The following is a 20,040-nucleotide window of genomic DNA, read 5'->3' on the forward strand; positions in this document are numbered from 1 at the left end:
TTCCCAATGTGAATGACAATGCATATTAACTGCTACTTCTCTTCAGTCATACTAGGTCTCTTCCTATTTTGGGGGCTCTCCCTGCCTCACAGTGATTGTCTTCTCCCCTTCTGTTGCTGTTTCATTTGTTGTTGTTGTTGTTTTGGTATTGGGGATGGAACCCAATGCATTCTGCCTCCAAGCTATATCCCCAGCCCTACTTTTTATTCTTTATTTTGAAACAGGGTCTCGCTGAGTTGTGGAGGGCCTCACTAAGTAGCTGAGGCTGTCCGCGAAGCACGATCCTCTGGTCTCCGCCTCCCAAATGTTGGGATTACAAATGTGCGCCACCTTGCCTGGCTTCCCCTTCTGTTTCATTTGAAACTAGATTGAGTCATCGAGTGTCTGAGACAATCTCCCCTGGTCTTATGAATTACATTCATTTCTAGCTAAGGGCTTCTCAGCCCAGTATTTCCAGCCATGCCCACCTGTATGATATAGCCAGTAACCCATGCCCATCTTTTCCCTTTCCTGTGAAATGCCACTTTTGCTACTGAGTGTAATCCCCCCTCAAGTGTACAGTCTGTGAGGTCACTTCTCAGGTCTTTCACACAAGGGTGGTTCATCTGTGCAGCGTAAAAGGCATGTGTGACACCCAGCATAGCTCGAGCACCAGGAGCCCCTCCGTGTCCGGTGTATGTTTCAGGAGGAAGCCCTGGGCTCACCTGACTTCATGTGCGGCACTGAATTCACTTTCTTTGTAGTGAGCTGCCCTCCAGAACTTTTTTAGATTGTAAACCAAATGTTTTGCCAAATTAGTTCCTAGATCAGCAGTGTCAGTATCACTTGGGGACTCATGAGAAATGCAAATTTGGGAAGACACCCACCTAAGATCTGTGAAATCAAGATCTCTGGGGGTGGGATCCAGCAATCTGACAAACCCTCCTGGTAGCTCTGATGGATGCTCAAGTTTGGGAACCACGGCCCTGTGCCATACTGACTACAGCAAGCTAGAGATGGCTCATCACTGGCAAGTTGCTGCTTCTTTGGGGAATGTGATTTCCATAGAATCTTAAACTTTAGGTGCCCATTTTAAGAGTTTGTCAATGTAGTGAGTATCATTTGTACCCATCCTCAATTCCAGATCCTTGGATGCCCTTCTACCATAAGTTAGGAGGGCAAATTTTATTTGAATTGGTTCCATTACTAGTTTAATTCCTTATGATTTTTAAAAGACTGTTTATTTTATACTGGAGATTGAACCCGGGGCATTCTACCTCTGAATAATACCCTGAGCCCTATTTTTTTTTTTAATTTTGAAACAGTATCTGGCTAAGTTGTTGAGGGTCTTACTATGGTGCTGGGTGGCTTCGAACCTGAGATCTTTCTGTCTCAGCCTCCCAAGTACTGGAATTACATGTGTGCACCACCATGCCCAGCTTATGTAGTCTTTTTTTAAAAGACTCACTTTCAAGCTGGGCGTGGTGGTGCATGTTTGTAATCCCAGCATATGGGAGGCTAAGACTGGAGGATCGCGGTTTGCCGACAGCCTCAACTACTTGTGAGGCCCTCTGCAACTTAGTGAGATCCTGTTTCAAAATAAAGAATTAAAAAAAAATAGGGCAGGGGGTGTAGCTCGGAGGTCAGATGCCTCTGGGTTCTATCCTCAACACACACACACACACACACACACACACACACACACACACACGACTCACTTTCAGTGCTTTTCCATGTTTATCAGACATTTCATGGTCTACAAAGACAAATTTTTTTTCAGCAGTGAAATTGAAATTAGTAACATAGAATCTATAGACAATAAAACGAATTAAGAAAAGCTTTTTTAGCTGGGCGTGGTGGCACACGCTTGTAATCCTCACGCTTGGGAGGCTGAGACAGGAGGATCGCACAGGTTCAAATCCAGCCTCAGCTACTTAGTGAGGATCTGAGCAACTTAGTGAGACCCTGTTTCCAAATAAAATATATTAAAAAAAAATTGGTCTGAGAGTATACCCCAGAGGTAGAAAGCCTCTGGATTCCACCCCGAGTACCACCAAAAATAAAAAATAAAAAAATAAATAAATAAATAAAAATACATAAATAAATAAATAAGTTAAATAAAAAAGAAAAGCTTTTCTGAAATAATATAACCTGATAGTAGAAAAATAGGATTAAGTTTACCAAAACAAATTTAAATCTGGTGTTTCCATCAAGTTCTTTTAATGTCAGCATCTGGACGTGGTGATTATAAGAAGACAGTTTGAAAAGCCAAGTTCTTACCTCCGGTCCCCAGACATGTTCTAGTGGGGCCGACTTGTTAAGCTGGATCATGCTCTCCCAAGTCTGTGCCACATTTAAACAGCCACTCTGTCAAAAGATTGCACATTATGGGTATATGTGTTTTCATGTCAGTTTACTCTGAAGTATCTAATGTTTTTGGACTCCACTGAAAATTTCACAATTTTACCAACTTTCATTATTTAAATGTTTGCTAGTATTCAGAGGGACAATTGATTTTTGTATTCTGACCTTGTATTATAGAGAGAACTTGTTAGACCCACTTATTAATTCTAACTGTTCCATAGGAGTAGTGTGCCATTGGTGAATATGGCAGTTTTCTTTCTTTCTTTCCAATTCTTATACCAATTCTTGTTTGCTTATTTATTTATTGTAGTACTAGAGATTCTACCTAGTAGTACTAGGCATTCTACCTCTTAGATACACCCACAGGCCTATTTTATTTTTATTTTTAAGCAGGGTCTTGCTATGCTACCGAGGCTGAACTTGAACCTGTGATCCTCCTACTCAGCCTTCCAAACAGTAGGATTATAGGTGTTTGCCACTAATCCTGACTGTTGGTTGGTTGGTTTAGTTAGTGGTGCTGGGGATTGAACTCAGGGGTATTCTACCTGTGAGGTATATCCTCAGTACAATTTATTTTTTAATTTTGAAACAGAGTGTCACTAAGTTGCTGAGGCTGTCCTCCAACCTCTTATCCTCCTGTCTCAGCCTCCTAAGTACTGGGATCATAGGCGCGTGCCACCATTCCTGGCTCTGTTTATGTATTTGTATTGCTCTGTTTATGTATTTGTATTGCTTATTCTTTGCCATATTATAGAGATCTCCAGGGACAATGTATAAAAAAATACAGATTAAACATACAACCTTGTTTCATTTTTTATTTCAGAGGGAATTTTCTTTTTTTTTTTTTTTTTTGCGGGTCTGGGGATGGAACTCAGAGGCATTCGACCTCCAAGCTACACCCCCGCCCTATTTTTTATTCTTTATTTTTGAAACCGGGTCTCACTGAGTTGCAGAGGGCCTCACTAAGTAGCTGAGGCTGTCCGCGAACTGCGATCCTCCAGGTCTCAGCCTCCCGAATGCTGGGATTACAAGTGCGCGCCACCACACCCTGCTCAGGGGGAATTTTTTCAAATTTTCACTATTAAGTATAATATTTGCTTTAATTTTTATTATTATTTTTTGAACTTGGGATTGGACCCCCGGGTGTTTCTACCTCCTTGCTACAATACAGCCCATCCCCCTTTTTGAAACAGGTTTTGCTAGGTTTCTGAGGCTGACCTTGAACCTTTAATCCTTCTGTCTCAGCCTCCCAAGTAGTAGGATTGAAGGTATGCACCAACAAGCCTGGCTTTGTTGTAATTTTTTAACCGAAATTTTATTAGGTTAAGGAAGTTACTGTCTATTTATTTATTTATTTATTTATTTATTTATTTATTTATTTTTGGGTGGAAAGTAAGCAAGTGGATTATATTTAAATGTGAAGAATAGGAACATATAATAAAAATATTATATTTGAGCATATCGAGACAAAGTATAATCTTAGGAATAAACATAGCAGAGGGAATGCAATCTGTAAAGAAACTAACAAGGGGGGTCGCACAGGGCATGCCATCTGGGGCCCTGGTTGCAGGACTCTGGGCCCCTGGCCGGACTGCGTGTAGCACACCAGACCCCTGGAGAAACCGGGCCCAGTACCCTGGGTCCCGGGCGGGGGTTGTTCGGGGCACACCAGCCGGGGCCCGGGTCGCGGGACTCTGGGCCCCGGGCCGGACCGCGTGTAGCACGCCAGACCCCTGGAGAAACTGGGCCCAGTACCCTGGGTCCTGGGCAGGGGTCGCGCGGGGCAGGACAGCAGGGGCCCGGATCGCGGGACTCTGGGCCCCAGGCGGAGTAGTGCGGAGCACGCTGGACCCATGGGGAAACTGACCGGGTCACAGTGCTACTGACTGCCTGATCCCACTACCTCCTCAAACCACATATACTGTCTTCTCTTATTAAAAAAAAAAAAAAAAAGGAAAAGAAAAAGAAAAAATATCGGAGAGGAGTTAAGAAAGCTGTGGCGGATGTCAGGACACTGGAGATGCAGACAAAACTTATCCAAATGCACTGAAACTTATGGAAAAATTCCCCATGAAGGAGGACTGCTGTTTCTCTATATTGTTAAGAATCTTGGATATCACCTGTAAGGAGAGAGTTTAGCGGAGACCAAGGAGAAAGGCAGAGTTGAAAGCGGTCTCCACGATGGCGGTGGAGACTTGTATTTAGGAGAAGCAGAAATCGGATCCTACCAACCTTATTTTTTTTTGGAGAAATTACACCAAATATCGAATGCTACCGTCACGCATGCTTAGGAACACTGGACAACATTCAGAGTGGAAAAAGAGCCTGGGAAGGATTTGAAATGGTGGAGGCAGTGGCAATGGCAGTGGCCAGTACTCAGGGGAGACAGAGATCTGATGCATTACACCTGGAACCTTTGAAATAATAACCCCAGAGGCAGAATGCTACCACCACCATGCACCCTTGAGACCGTGGGACAATTGGTTGGGTGAAGAGGGTGCTCGGATTGGAGCCTGCCGAGGGGTGAGGCCGGCGACGGACACAGCAAAGCTGGGATTGGAGCCTATCGTGAGGCAAGGCCGGTGCTGGAGCCTCCAAGGCCGGGATCGGAGCCTGCCGAGGGGTTAGGCTGGTGCTGGGGCCAGTGAGGCCAGGATCGGAGCCTGCTGTGAGGCAAGGCCAGTGGTGGGGCCTTCGAGGCCGGGATCGGAGCCTGCCGAGGGGTTAGGCTGGTGCTGGGGCCAGCAAGGCTGGGATTGGAGCCTGCTGTGAGGCAAGGCCAGTGCTGGAGGTTCGAATCAGTGATCGGAGCCTGCTGAGGGGTTAGGTCGGTGCTGGGGCCAGTGAGGCCAGGATTGGAGCCTGCCGTGAGGCAAGGCCACTACTGGGGACTCCGATGCCGAGATCGGAGCCTGCCGAGGGGTTAGGCCGATGCTGGGGCCAGTGAGGCTGGGATTGGAGGCTGCCGTGAGGCAAGGCTGGTGCTTGGGCCTCCAAAGCAGGTATTGGAGCCTGCTGAGGTGTTAGGCCGGTGCCAGGGCCAAGAAGGCCAGGATCAGAGCCTGCCGAGGGGTTAGGCCGGTGCTGGGGCCAGCGAGGCCGGCATCGGAGTTTGCCAAGAGGCAAGGCCGATGCTGGGGCCTCCGAGGCCAGTATAAGAGCCTGCCGAGGAGTTAGGCCGGTGCCGGGGCCAGCGGTCAGCATCGGAGCCTGTCGTGAGGCAAGGCCGGTGCTGGGGCCTCCAAGGACGGGATAAGAGCCTGCCGAGGGGTTAGGCCGGTGCTGGGGCCAATGGCTGGCATTGGAGCCTTCCATGAGGCAAGGCCGCTACTGAGGCCTCCGAGGCTGGGATCAGAGCCTGCCAAGGGGTTAGGCCGGTGCTGGGGCCAGCAAGGCTGGAATCAGAGCTCACTGTGAGGCAAGGCCAGTGCTGGGGTCTCCGAGGCCTGAATCGAAGCCTGCCAAGGGGTTAGGCCGGTACTGTGGCCAGTGAGGCCGGCATCGGAGCCTGCCGTGAGGCAAGGCCGGTGCTGGGGCCTCTGAGGCCAGGATAAGAGCCAGCTGAGAGGTTAGGCCGGTACCGGGGCCAATGGCTGGCATCGGAGCCTGCTGTGAGGCAAGGCCGCTACTGGGGCCTCCCATGCTGGGATCGGAGCCTGCCAAGGGGTTAGGCTGATGCTGGGGCCAGCGGCCAGCATTGGAGCCTGCTGTGAAGCAAGGCCGGTGCTGGGGCCTCCGAGACCGGGATAAGAGCCTGCTGAGGGGTTAGGCCATTGCCGGGGCCAATGGCTGGCATTGGAGCCTGCCGTGAGGCAAGGCCGGTGCTGGGGCCTCTGAGGCTGGGATAGGAGCCTGCCAAGGGGTTAGGCTGATGCCGGGGCCAGCGGCCAGCATCGGAGCCTGACAGGAGGCAAGGCTGCTACTGGGGCCTCCGAGGCTGGGATCAGAGCCTGCCGAGGGGTTTGGCCAGTGCTGGGGCCAGCAAAGCCAGGATCGGAGCCTGCCATGATGCTAGGCCGGTGCTGGGGCCTCCGAGACCAGGATAAGAGCCTGCCGAGGGGTTAGGCCATTGCCGGGGCCAATGGCCGGCATTGGAACCTTCCGTGATACATAAAGAAATGTATCAAAGTTAATCACCAAACAAGCATGTGATAGAGGGAGAGGGAGGGAATGGGATGGGGGCTGGATGAGGGCTAATTGGATGATGTGTGTTGTATATCCTCTCAAGTCTTGTACTCCAATGTGATTGATATATGACTACAATGCACCAATTAAAAAAAATAAAATTAAAAAAAGAAACTAACAAAATAGATAAATATATATTTAGGGAGTTCTTGATAATTTTTAAATTTTTTTTTATATTCATTTATTTATTTTTGGTGGTACTGAGGTTCCTGGAAGCCCTTCTACCTCCGGGCTACACTCCTAGACCTATTTTATACTTATTTGGAAAAAGGGTCTCTTAAAGTCATTGAGGCAGGCTTCGAACCTGCGCAATCCTCCTGTCTCCGCCTCCCAAGCGTGGGGATTACAAGCGTGTGCCACCTTGCCAGGCGGAAGTACTTGATAATTTTTTTTTTTTTTTTTTTTTTTTGGTGGTACTGAGGTTCCTGGAAACCCTTCTACGTCTGGGCTACACTCCCAGACCTATTTTATATTTTTATTTGGAAACAGGGTCTCTTAAACCAGTGCGGCTGGCTTTGAACCTGTGTGATCCTCCTGTCTCCACCTCCCATGCGCGGGGATTACAACCGTGCGCCACTATGCCCGGCTAGTTCTTGATAATTTTAAAAATGTTGATTAATAGGGAGAACATATAACAACAGTGCTAATTCTTCTTAAGTAATATATACATTTAATGTAATTATTATCAAAAATTTGCAGGGGTTCTCATTAGTCTCAGGGTTCTCATTAAAAGTGATTTTAAGCCAGGCGTGGTGGCACACGCTTGTAATCCTAGCATTTGGGAGGCTGAGATAGGAGGATCATGGTTCCCGGACAGCCTCAGCTAGTTAGTGAGGCCCTTTGCAACTCAGTGAGACCCTATTTCAAAATAAAGAATAAAAAAAAGTGGTTTAAAAATATACATTAAGTAGCCAAATATTAAGAATAGCCAACAACACTTAAAAGGAAAGAATAAGATGCAGACACCATTTCAGACAACTAGATACATTTGAATCAGGAAAAAATATATAAGACAGTCCACATTAGCATTGCTTTAATAGCAAAAAATAGTTATTGATATCTACTATTCCACTTCCCCATTTCCTAGAGAATACTGAGTACTGCCTATGCTTAGGAATATCTCTTCTAGTACTCCAGTGGATTCCTGGTCATCAGGTGTCAGTTTATCCAAGTTAACCAGGCTTCAAGAGTACTTTTGTGACATTTATTCGTGTGTGTGTGTTCCTCCTTTTATTTACAGAATTATATGCTTTTTCTTGACATAATTACCTCTCTAGATGAAAATTCCTATTCTTTATATTACGCCCCCATAGCAGATTCCTATACCATAAAACCTACTTTTTTGGGAGGGGGGACTTGGAATTGAGCCAAGGGACATTCTATCTCCAAGTTTCTCTTGTTCCCCAGCCCTCTTCAGTTTTTGTTTTGAAATAGGGTCTGGTTAGGTTGCTAAGTGTCTTGCTAAGTTGCTGAAGCTGGCCTTGAACCTGTGACAGGCATGTGCTACAGTTCCAGGCTTGAAATCTAGTGTGACTGGGTTTTGGGGGCTGTTGAGAGAGATGTTGTGAAATGTGTATAGTTCTTGCTGCATTTTCAAATAACTTGGTGTGCTGCCTCAAGTTCCTCTTTATTCACTGATTAATTAATAGTTTTACAGAATGACAACAACCCAGATATTCAGAGACCAACATGCTGAATGAGAGCATGCTGCAGAATTGGAGCATGATGCAAACCTGAGTATAATTTTCAGGAACTTAAGTTTAGGGTTAGACCGAGCTTTTGCTTTGGCTTTCACCATGAGGACTGTGAGACCCTGAAGAAAAGACTCAGGCAACTTAGGAGTGGACACATGGACCAGCATGAAGAATGAGCCAAGGAAGCTTCTCAACCCAGTGAATATATAAAAAATCCACTTGGGTAGCCATGCCTCATCAGTGGCAACAGAATAATCCAAGGTGTTTATTAGGTTCAAGCCTCCTCTTAGAACTTCATTCTTCTTAGCTTAGTACACTGCTTTCTCTCCTGTTCTGAAGAAATAGCAATGTCCTTCCTGTTCTACACTAAGCCTTCCTCCTGTGCTCTCAACAGTGTTCCTCTGGACAGCGCTCCCTTCAAGACCTTCCACTTTTCCTCTCCAGGCTTTTCCTCTCAGCACAGAAGTTTCAGAGCAGTGGTTCTTGACTTGAAGTCTGGCTGGAGGGATACTTGACAGTGATGCATACCTTCTCTTCTCTGTACTTTCTGTAGAGACCTAGCAGGAAAGATTCCTCTTCAGTGAGAGAACTGATGTGAGGGGAAACAAATCGGCACAGCAGCAGCAGAAATTCACAGCAGCTACCCTTTATTGATGTTCTGCGGGCCGGGTCTCTGGAGGACACGGTGTGCGCTGTGGGTACCGGCTTCTGGTGAGCGCACAGGGTTTTGGATCTTTTTCTGTTTCTGCAGTGTGGTGCTGGTCACTTAAGATGTTGGAGCTCTGCTGCTGTTTCTGCACTTCAAATCCTTGGTTTACTTGTTGGAAATTCTTGGGTCTGTGAAGCCGGCAGTCACAATTCAGGCTGGCAGCCCAAGATGGCGCTGGCTGCCACTAAGATTTATATTTTTTAACTTTTTATTGGTGCATTGTAGTCATACATCTTAATGGAGTACAAGATGGTGGAGGCATACATGCACACATTACCCAATTAACTCTTACCCACTTTCTGGCCATTCCCTTCCCCTCCCTTCTTCTCATGTTTGTCTTAGTGATTGATGTATTTGTGAATGTACATCATGAACATTAGAGAATTTCCCTCTTCCCTCCTCCCATCCTCTCAGTTAGGTCACCTTATTTGCTCATCTGTAGTATCTCCTTCTTCCTCTAGAGTTCCTCCTATGACCCATTTCTCCTTAGCTTTCACATATTAAGGAAAGCATCCAATTTCTAATTTTTTGTGACTGACTAATCTCACTTAGCATAATGTTCTCCAGTTCCATTCATTTCCCTGTAAATGATGTAATTGTGTTTTTTCTTTATGGCTGAGTGCAATTCCATTGTGTACATATCCCATAGTTTTGCAATCCAATAATCTGTTGATGGAAAACTTGGCTGGTTCCATAGTTTGGCAATGGTGAATTGTGCAGCTGTGAACATAGATATGCATGCATTGGTTTGGTAGTTTGGTTTCCATTCTTTTGGGCAGATGCCCAGGAGTGGTATTGCTGTATCACATGGTAAGTTCATTCTCATTCTTCTGAGGATCCTCCATGCAGTTTTCCAAAATGGTTGCACTAGTTTGCAGTCCCACGAACAATGTAGCAGAGTTCCCACTTCTCCACATCCTACCCAGCATTTGTTGTTGTGTTTTGAATGATTGCCATTCTAGTTGGATTCTAAGATTTATTCTAAAAATAGTTATATATAGATAAATTCTTAAATAACTTCATAAAATATTTCAGTGATCTTATGACTCTTCTTGTTTTTTTCTACTCATACACTGAATTATTATTATTATTAATTTTATTATTATTATTATTTTGTGTGTGTGTGCGTGTGTGTGTGTGTGTATGTGTATGTGTGTGTTTGTGTGTTACTGGAGATTGAACCCAGGGGCATTCTACTTCTGAGCTATACCCCCAGCCATGTTTTACTCTTTATTTTGAAACGGGGTTTCACTAAGTTGAGGAGGGCTTCACAAGTTGCTGAGGCTGGCTTTGAACCTGAGCTCTTACTATTCGGCCTCCCAAGTACTGAGATTACAAACATGCTCACCACGCCTGGCTATTTTGATTTTTTCAAATGATATATCCACTCTTCATTTATGAAATAAACAAAACTTGGTCTAGATGTGTTATTCTTTCAGGTATTTTGTGTCTGTGTTTATGAGTGAGAATGGCCCATAATTCATTTTTCTTTTAAGGTTCTTTGCAACTCCTCCTAGCTTGTCAAAGTAAAAAGTCAGGATAGTCCCTGTTTTCAGGAAGAGCTTTTGTAATGATGAAGAAATGTTTTCCTCAGTACTTAGTGATTGTTGGGAAAGCCAGCTGGGCTCGGCATTTGCCCTTTGATCTCAGCATGCTTGTTTCCAAGGTGTTTGGCCATTGTCTGCATATGTCCAATGCAAGGTTGGTTGATAGGAATGTTTCTTAATAACCATCTGTAATGATGCCTCTCACCCCTTTCACTAATGATATTGGCTAGTTGTGACTCTTTCTCTATTTTTCTTCACCCACTAATTTTATTAGTTTGTTCAAAGAACCAACTTTTGGTGTGGATCCACTTTCTTCTATGTCTGCTATTATTCTACTAGTTTCTGGGGTTTTTTGTTTGTTTTTATGGTACCAGGGATTTAACCCAAGGTCATTCTACCTTTGAGCTGCACTCCTAGCCCAATTTTATTTTTTTTTATTTTGAAACAGGATCTCAGAGATTGTCCTTGAACCAGTGGATCCTTCTGTCTCAGCCTCCCAAGTACTGGGCTTATAGACAGTGTCACCATGCCCGGCTTAATTTCTGCTCTTAACTTTAGTATATTCTATATCTTTTTACTCCTTTCAAGTTTAACTATCTACTATTTTTCTAACTTTTTAGTATAGATACTTAATTTATCAGTTTTTATTTTCTGACATACACAGTTAAGCCTATAAATTCCTTCTTGAACATGATTTTAGTTGATTCTATTAAGTCTTGGTATCTGCAATTTTCATTATTATTCACTTGCAGATATTTTCTAATTTCCATGTAATTGTAATATGTGGTTTATTTCATATGTAAAATACATACTCTGTAATCTCATTAGACTTTTTAAGATTTACTTTAAAGAGAACATATGGGCAGGGCATGGTGGTGCATGCTTGTAATCCTAGCATTCAGGAGGCTGAGACTGAAGGATCACGCTTCTCAGACAGCCGCAGCTACTTTGTGAGGCCCTTTGCAACTCAGTGAGACCCGGTTTCAAAATAATGAATTAAAAAAAAAATAGGGCTGGAGGTATAGCTCGGAGGTAGAATGCCCCTGGGTTCAATCTCCAGTACTGCAAAAAAATAAAATAAAATAAAATAAAAAATAAAGAGAACATATGGTCAATTTTTACAAATGATCTGTGGACATGGGCAATGTATGTATTTCAAAATGTGTATTTTGAAATTGTTGGTACAGTGTTCTATATAGCCTGTTTATTAGGCCAGGTTTGTTAATCATGCTCCTCAAATCTCTATTTTAACTCTTTTTCCAGGGTGGAAAAAGCTTTATATGCCCTCGATACCCCAAGTGCCCCCAGGGGAGAAGTATACAAAACAAGGAGTGTCCACAGGGGAGACCACAGGTGCACACTGAACGCTGCCTCCTTTCCTCTCAAGACTCATGAATGGAGGCTCAAGTTTCAGGTGTCGTGTCCCCAAAATCATCTCTGAGCCTTCTTGCGAGGTACTGGAATAAACCCAGGAGTCCGACTGTGGAAAGATGGGCTCCAAAAGTATTTTCAGACTAGGACACTAGAGTTTCAGTGAAGTTCTAAGTTGGAGACATGAGATCTGCTGACGAGCTGGAAGACTAAATGACTGGTCCTCTGCCTCTGCAGGGCAAAGGGGTTGGGGTTCCATTTTAATTTTTAATCTGTTGTGTTGCAATAGTTACTGAGAGAATTGGGTTAAAATCTCCTATCATGCTTGTGGATTTGTCTATTTCTAGTCCCCTCAACTTTCTATTTATACGTTTTAAAGCTATATAACTATATCTAGATTAAATATATGGTTTTATTATAGCAATAATGAAACTGTACTGATTAAACAGCAAGTCCTCATCCCACCTCTGTGTGGCCTTGGAAACCACCATTTTACTTTTCATCTTCATGATTTTTGACAGCTCTGCAGACTGCACAGGAGTAGAACCATGCAGCATTCGCACTGTATGTGTATGTGGGTTCTCAGGCTATCCAATAGTCTTTTCACCATTAAGTGGTCTTGTCTAATGCAAATGATTTGTGTGCACTGGAAAAGAATATGCACTTTAAAATAGTTGGCATTTTGTTTGTTTTGTTTTTACTGGGGATCGAACCCAGCGACATTCTATCTCCAAGGCCCATCCCCAATCATTTTTAAATTAATTAATCAATTTATTTTTTGTGGTACTGGGGATTGAACTCAGGGGCATTCAACCTCAGAACTATACCCCCAGCCCTATTTTATTCTTATCTTGAAAAAGGGGTCTCACTAGATTGACTAGAGTTTCACTACTTGCTGAGACTTACTACTTGCTGAGACTTACTACTTGCTGAGGCTGTCCTGGAACCTGTGATCCTCCCATCTCAGTCTCCCAAGTACTGGGATTACAGGTGTGTGCCACTATGCTGGCTTTTAATTTTTATTTTGAGATAGGGTCTTGCTACATTACTGAGGATGACCTCAAACCTGCAATCCTCCTGTCTTAGCCTCTCAAGTCCTGGGACTACCAGCATGTGCCAACAGGCCTGCTGGTATGGTGTTTTATATAATGAACTAAGCAGGATTGTTAATCATTTTGTTCAAATCTTAGATATTTTATTGACATTTCTTTTAGTTGACCAACTCTTCAGTCATCATGTCCAGTAATTCCTAATTCAAGTTATTGAAATAAAATTTATTTTTTTCTGTAAGTGATCAGCAGTTCAGATATAGGCATGAGTGAGGTAGAAAGATCGGTATTTAAAATTGCTATGACTAAGCTGGGCATGGTGGCGCATGCTTGTAATCCTAGCATTTGGGAGGTGGAGACCGAAGGACTGAGGTTCTCGAACAGCCTCAGCTACTTAGTGAGGCTCTCCATAATGTAGTGAGACCCTGTTTCAAAATACAGAATAAAAAATTGGGCTGGAAGTATAGCTTGGAGACAGAATACACCTAAGTTCAATGCCTAGCACCACAGAGAGAGAGAGAGAGAGAGAGAGAGAGAGAGAGAGAGAGAGAGAGAGAGAGAGAGAAGAGTGGAGAAAATACTCATATGTAACTATATCATCCCAACATAAATAAATATTTCATTTTCTGACCCTTTTATGTCTATTTGATATGACAATGGCTTCTTTTTTAATAAATGAATTTTAGAGTCCTTAAGTTTAATATAGGAGTGATATTATCTACCCACTGCTGCCTGGTTCTATTTGCTTTGGAGATGTTACGTATGAATTTAGAGTAAAAGCCACATGTGGCTGCATGCTAAGCTCCTTTGAACTCCAAGATGTCATACCTCCTTCATGGTTTTGGTGAAGCTGTAGTCATTCCTGCCATGAATTTCCCATATGATGAAGTTCACTTTGATGTCTTCAATAAAGCCATTATCATCAAATCTGAGAGATATACCAGAGACAAAAAAGCAATAGTTTATTGTAAAGTAGAGAAGTGAAGGCCTCAGCTTTCAAGTCGATGGGCTTAGGTTTTAATCCTGTCTTTATTGTTAGCTTTGTGACCCTGAAAGATTAAAGTCTTGAAGCGTCAATCTTGTTATCTATACAACAGTACTACTTGCTCAATAGGTCTATTTTGACAGATGAATGAAATAAACAGATGTTGTTCAAAATAAAAACCTAATAACCATGCAGCATAAAACTGGAACCACAAGTCCTCTTTGCTGTGGTAAAGATCGTATATTGATGAGGGTAGTTGAGGCCCTGCTGGGAGAAAGGTGGAAGGGTAGGAAGGATGGAGGAGGGGCCAGGCAAGGATACCCTCGTGTCATTTAATCAGCAGGTATTCACTGGCTGCCTATCAATCTCACTGGAGAGTGAGACCAAGGACTTACTGTGATGAGAAACGAGACTGTAGATTTCCCAGGAGGACTCAGCTGCAAGATGTGGCGAGTCTCAAAGGGTCAGAAGCAGGGTAAGATTGAGGTGAGCTGGATGCAGAAGGAGGCTTTGATTTCTACTAGCAGTAGCACCAGCAGAGTTCTGTGTGGGTAGGCCATCTCTCACCTTGCTCTGGGCCTGGACATAAGCTCATTAGAGCTTAGAGCACTTCTTAGCCTCTGAGTTTTCAAAGACATGTGGTACTTCATATTAAGATTATGTTTTAGCCAGATGCAGTGGTGCATGCCTGTTAATTATAGCACTTGGGAGGGTGAGACAGGAGGACTGGAGGTTCAAGGCCAGCCTCAGCAACTGAACTTTAGCTTTGGTCTCACACACACATATACATACATACACACACACACACACACACACACACACACACACACACACATATATATATATATATATATATATATATATATATATATATATATATATATATATATATATATATGGTACTAGGAATGGAACCCAAGGGCTTTTCTACTTCCGGGCTATCTTCCCAGACATATTTTCTATTTTATTTGGATACAGGGTCTCACTAAGTTGCCGAGAGCCTCACTAAGTAGCTGAGGCTGGCTTCAAACCTGCGTGATCCTCCTGTCTCACCCTCCCGAGCACGGGGATTACAAGTGTGCACCACCATGCCTGGCGTCAAGCCCCTATATATGGTAGCAGGGGGGAGAAATTATTATTGTTATTTTTTCTTTTGATACTGGGTATTGGACCCAGGGGCATTCTGCCTCCAAGCTACCTCCCCAGCCTTTCTTTTTTCCTTCATTTTCTTTCTTTCTTTCTTTCTTTCTTTCTTTCTTTCTTTCTTTCTTTCTTTCTTTCTTTCTTTCTTTCTTTTTGTTGTGGTACTAGGGATGGAACCAGGGGCCTTCTACCTCTGGGGTATACCCCCAACCTATTTTTATATTTTATTTGGAAACAGGGTCTCACTAATTTGCCGAGAGCCTCACTAAGTAGCTGAGGCTGGCTTCGAACCTGCGCAATCCTCCTGTCTCAGATTTCCAAGCGCTGTGATTACATGCATGTGCCACCATGCCTGGCTCCTCCTCCTCCTCCTCTTCTTCTTCTTCTTCTTCTTCTTCTTCTTCTTCTTCTTCTTCTTCTTCTTCTTCTTAAATTTAATTTAATTTTATTTAATTTTATTTTTTTTGGTAGTACTGGGGTTCCTGGAAGCCCTTCTACCTACGGGCTATACTCCCAGACCTATTTTTACATTTTTATTTGGAAACAGGGTGTCCTAAGCCAGCGCGCGCGGCTGGCTTCGAACTTGCGCGATCCTCCTGTCTCTGCCTCCCAAGCGCGGGGATTACAAGCGTGCGCCACCACGCCCGGCTTTTTTTTTTTTAATTTTTATTGGTGCACTGTATTCATATATCATAGTGGGATACAAACTTTTGTAGACATATATGCACACATCGCCCAGTCAGCCCCCACCCGATCCCCACCCCATTCTCTCCCCATCCCTCCTTCCCATGCTTGGCTTAGTGGTTGATATCTAGTATTATAGCAATTTATCCAAAATTAAAAATGATAATTTCACATAACAGTTTAATTTGTCGGATACCAAGCTTTTGATGACTTAAAGATAACATTTCAATATTTCTTTTTACTTTCTTTCTTACCAGAGAATATTTTTTTTCTAATTTTTTAGGTGAAACTATCATATATTTATATATTTATTTTTCAGAAACAAAATCTATCCTAATATGGAATATGGACTCTAGATACCCAAAACGATCTTGAAAAAGAACAAAGCTAGAAGATATATATTTTCTGATTTCAAACCATATAAAGCTACAATAATTGAAAGAGTGTAGTACTGTTCTAGAGGCAGATATATAAACCATTGGAGTTAAATACAAGCCTAGAGCTAAATTCTTCCCTATATTGTCAAGTTATTTTTGACAAGGTTTCCACGAACATTTGGTGGTAGAAATAATAATCTTTTAACTAAATATTGTTGAAACATAATAATTACATGGAAAAGAATAAAGTTGGACCCTTACCTAATCCCATATACAAATATTAACTCAAAATAGATAAAAGACCTAAATATAAATCTTAAGACTATAAACTTTTAGGAGAATATCTGGGTCATAAAACCTCACAACATTGAAATTGGCATTGATTTCTTGGATATGATTTCTATGGCACAGGCAACAGAAGGGTAAACAAACTCCCTAAAAAATAAAAAAAAATATTGTATATCCAAAGACAATGTAAACAGAGTTAAAAGTTACTAATAGAATGGGATAAAATATTTCCAAATGCTATATCTGAAGGTATATTAATATTCAACTAGACATCCTAAAAATTAACAACAATAAAGGCAAACAATACCATTTAGAGATAGGTAAAAGACTAACATAAATAATGAATCTCCACAGATAACCAATCTTAGTTGTCTGTTGGATGGGAAATCTTGTTTCTCTGGTTCTGGTGTGTGTTACCTATTTCTTCTTTGTAGTTAATCTCTTTGAGTATTTTCTCTAGCGCTGGTTTCAAAGACATAAATTCCTTCAGTTTCTGTTTGTCATGGAAGCTTCTTATTTTTCCATCTAATTTGATAGAAAGTTTTGCTGGGTAGGAAATTTTTGGCTGGAAGTTGTTTTCTTTCAGAGTTTGAAATATGTTACTCCAAGCCCTTCTGGCTCTCATGACTTGGTTTGGGAAGTCTGGAGTGATTCTAATTGGTTTGCCTCTGAATGTCACTTGGCCCTTTGTTTTTGTTGCCTTTAAGATTCTCTGCTTGGCTTCCACATTGGTCATTTTGACAATTATGTGGTGTGGGGATCCTCTTCTCCGATCCTGTCTAAAGGGAGTTCTATAAGTTTCCTAGACCTGTGTATCAACCTCTTGCTCTATGTTTGGAAAATTTTCTACTATTACTTCCTTGAAGAGATTGTTGATCCCTTTGGTTTCACTTTCTTTTCCCTCCTCTATTCCAATTATTCTTAGGTTAGCTCTCTTAAAATGGGCCCATATTTCTTCAATGTCAGATTCCTGCTGTCGGATATTTTTTTCTAGATTGGAACTATGCGTTCATTTTTGGAATGATCATCTTCTAAGAGCGAGATTCTGTTCTCCATGTGGTCTAATCGGTTGTTTGTGCTTTGAATTGAGGCCTTTACTTCATTAATTACATCCTTTATCTCCTTTTGGCTCTCTCTGAGTTCTTTTCGAAGCACCTCTATTATTTCTACAGTTATTTTCCTGATTTGATCTTCTAGAAATCTCTGATTTTCTGTTTTATCGGGTTCTGATGTTGTGGGGTTGTGGGCATTCATTGCTCCAGTGTTATTCCTCTTTCCCATGATTTCGGAAGTTTGTGCCTTCTCTGGGTTCTTCCTTTGGGTCACTATGACTTCACTTAAGGTGCTCTGTATCTCGAGTCAGTAGTATCTCAGACCCCACTACTCCTTTACTGGGTTGTATCACAGAGTCTCCAACCCAGGGAGTTGATAGAGGCTGCTTTAGACTATGGGGGGTGCCAGGTTGCACTTTCTCCTATGGTGTGATATCTCTGCCACCTCCACTCCCCCACTGGGTCAAGTCCCTGGGAGTCAGTACTGGGATTTCTCCTCTGTGGCCCGCAATTTGACTCACTGTTCTTGAGTACGCAGATGTAGCTCTACTGGACTCGGTGAATTCGCTGCTGCTGCCGCCGGTGGCATTATGGCACCGCTGCTACGCCCTCAGCTGTGAGGCTGGCGTATTTCTTCTTGGTTTTGAGTTCCACTCTGAGTCCCAGCAGCGTGTGCTGAGCTCAGCCACTGGGAATTTTAGATGTTCCCTGTGCTGAAAGATCCCGCCTGGCTGTTCCACAGCGGCTCACCTCGGCTTGCTGTAGCCGTCCGGTGAATTCGCCGCTGCTGCTGGCAGTATGGCGCTGCTGCCGCGTCCTCGGGCGTGAGGCCGGTGTATCTCCTCTGTGGCTCTGAGCTCTGTTCTCAGTCTGCTTTCTCTCTGGAGCCTGGTGATTTTTTTGTTTCTCTGGTGATGGTGTTTTCTGGCTATGAAAGGCGCTGATTTTGTGGTAATGGAGATTGGTTGTTAGCGGGTCTCTTTTTTTTTTTTTTGGTGGTACTGGGGTTCCTGGAAGCCCTCCTTCCTCCAGGCTACACTCCCAGACCTATTTTATATTTTTGAAACAGGGTCTCTTACTCCAGCACGGCTGGCTTCGAACCTGCGCGATCCTCCTGTCTCCGCCTCCCAAGCGCGGGGATTACAAGCGTGCGCCACCACACCCGGCTTTAGCGGGTCTCTTAAGCTCCGCTTTTCTCGGTCACCATCTTCCCGGCCTTTTTTTAAATTTTAAAACAGGGCCTAAGTTTCTGAGGTTGGTTTTGAACCTCCATTCCTCCATACTAGAATTTAGGATTCTTAATCTGTGAAAATGGCTACATGGCTTCCTTTCCAGCCATTATTCATATTTCAGAATGAATGGTCCCCATCCCCACTGGTGGGAGGTGCTTGCTCCCCGGCTCTCGACTCTTGGGCTGTTGCCCATGTTCCAGTGTGACTCCTTGCTTGTTGGCTCTGTGTAGAGCAAGTCCCCCCAATGGAAAACTTTTGTGTCAAAAGTGCTATCTGAGAAGCTGTTAATATTTCCTTATTTGTTCCTTTAGAGAAATTGTTAAGAGAGGAACTCTGAGGGTTAGTACTCAAATCAGCATGGCTAGCTAGGGATAGGACTTCTTGTTGGGTAAGGAGAGCCACAGGAACTCCTAAAACTCTCAGCCCTGATGCTTTTGCCACAGCCAGACCTGTGGCACACACCACAACCTTGTGCAGCAGCAGAGGTTCAGGTCATGTTAGCAAGGTAATTTTGGAAGGAGCAGATTTTGACTGCATCTTTTGAAAGTCCTTGTATTATTAAGAACTAGATGGAAAGACTCAGGAGGCTGAGACAGGAGGATAGCGGTTCAAGGCCAGCCTCAGTTACTTAGTGAGGCCCTTTGCAACTCAGTGAGAGCCTGTTTCAAAATAAAGAATAAAAATAGGGCTGAGGATGTAGCTTGGAGGTAGAATGCCCCTGCGTTCCATCTCCAGTACCGAAAAAGAAAAAAGAAAAAAGAAAAGGAAAAAGAAAAAATGAAAAAAAGAAAAGAAAAATAAAAGGGATCTAATTGGGTCCTCAGGCTGGCTGGCATCATTTGACTCTCACAAGAGCAATGAGCTACAGTGCCATCTAGTGGCACAGAGGAGACACCGCATAGACTGTAATTTCTGGGTTTATAATAATCTTTAATGTTTTATTTCATTGAGAATGTGTGACAAAACGACTTGCCTGTGTAAGCATTGTTTGTTCTCATTAGTGTAGAATAGAATACTAGTTAAACCTGAGAAATTCAGAAGCATCACTCTTTGGCAACTGATGTCCCAAGATTATCGCAGTTCCACTCTTGGTACTGAAGAGAACTTGCTATGATCTGCGTCCCTTAGACATAAACCTTGTGGAGACTCCATTGTATTAGGTGGGTCTTTTTTTTTTTTTTAATTTGGATGCTATAACATCTTGGGCTTTGCTGACCCTGGAGGGATTATTCAAGGCCAGCCAATTCCTAGGAGCCCTTTCATAAGCAAACCGGGAAACCCAGGCCCTGCACCGCAGGCCACCTCCTCTGTCCTCTCAGTGTGTCCTGTATGATCCAGCTTGGAAGATCCAAATTCCCAGTGGGACCACACTCTCCAGCAC

The 20,040-nt window shown here is 43.3% G+C and overlaps 1 protein-coding gene across 1 annotated transcript in view; it reads right to left on the reverse strand.

Moving 5' to 3' along the window:
• The window catches only part of CATSPERE (catsper channel auxiliary subunit epsilon), a gene marked incomplete at both ends in the record, with an annotated part of 177,838 nt that overhangs the window by 14,431 nt on the left and 143,367 nt on the right, over positions 1 to 20,040 (reverse strand). The window contains 2 exons of the mRNA XM_080698694.1: positions 2,260 to 2,346; positions 13,727 to 13,826. Of these exons, the coding sequence (XP_080554820.1) occupies positions 2,260 to 2,346; positions 13,727 to 13,826 (187 nt within the window). The remainder of the gene's footprint in view (positions 1 to 2,259; positions 2,347 to 13,726; positions 13,827 to 20,040) is intronic.

This window comes from Muscardinus avellanarius, assembly GCF_963383645.1.
Source record: "Muscardinus avellanarius genome assembly, chromosome: 7".
Lineage (NCBI taxonomy): Eukaryota > Metazoa > Chordata > Mammalia > Rodentia > Gliridae > Muscardinus > Muscardinus avellanarius.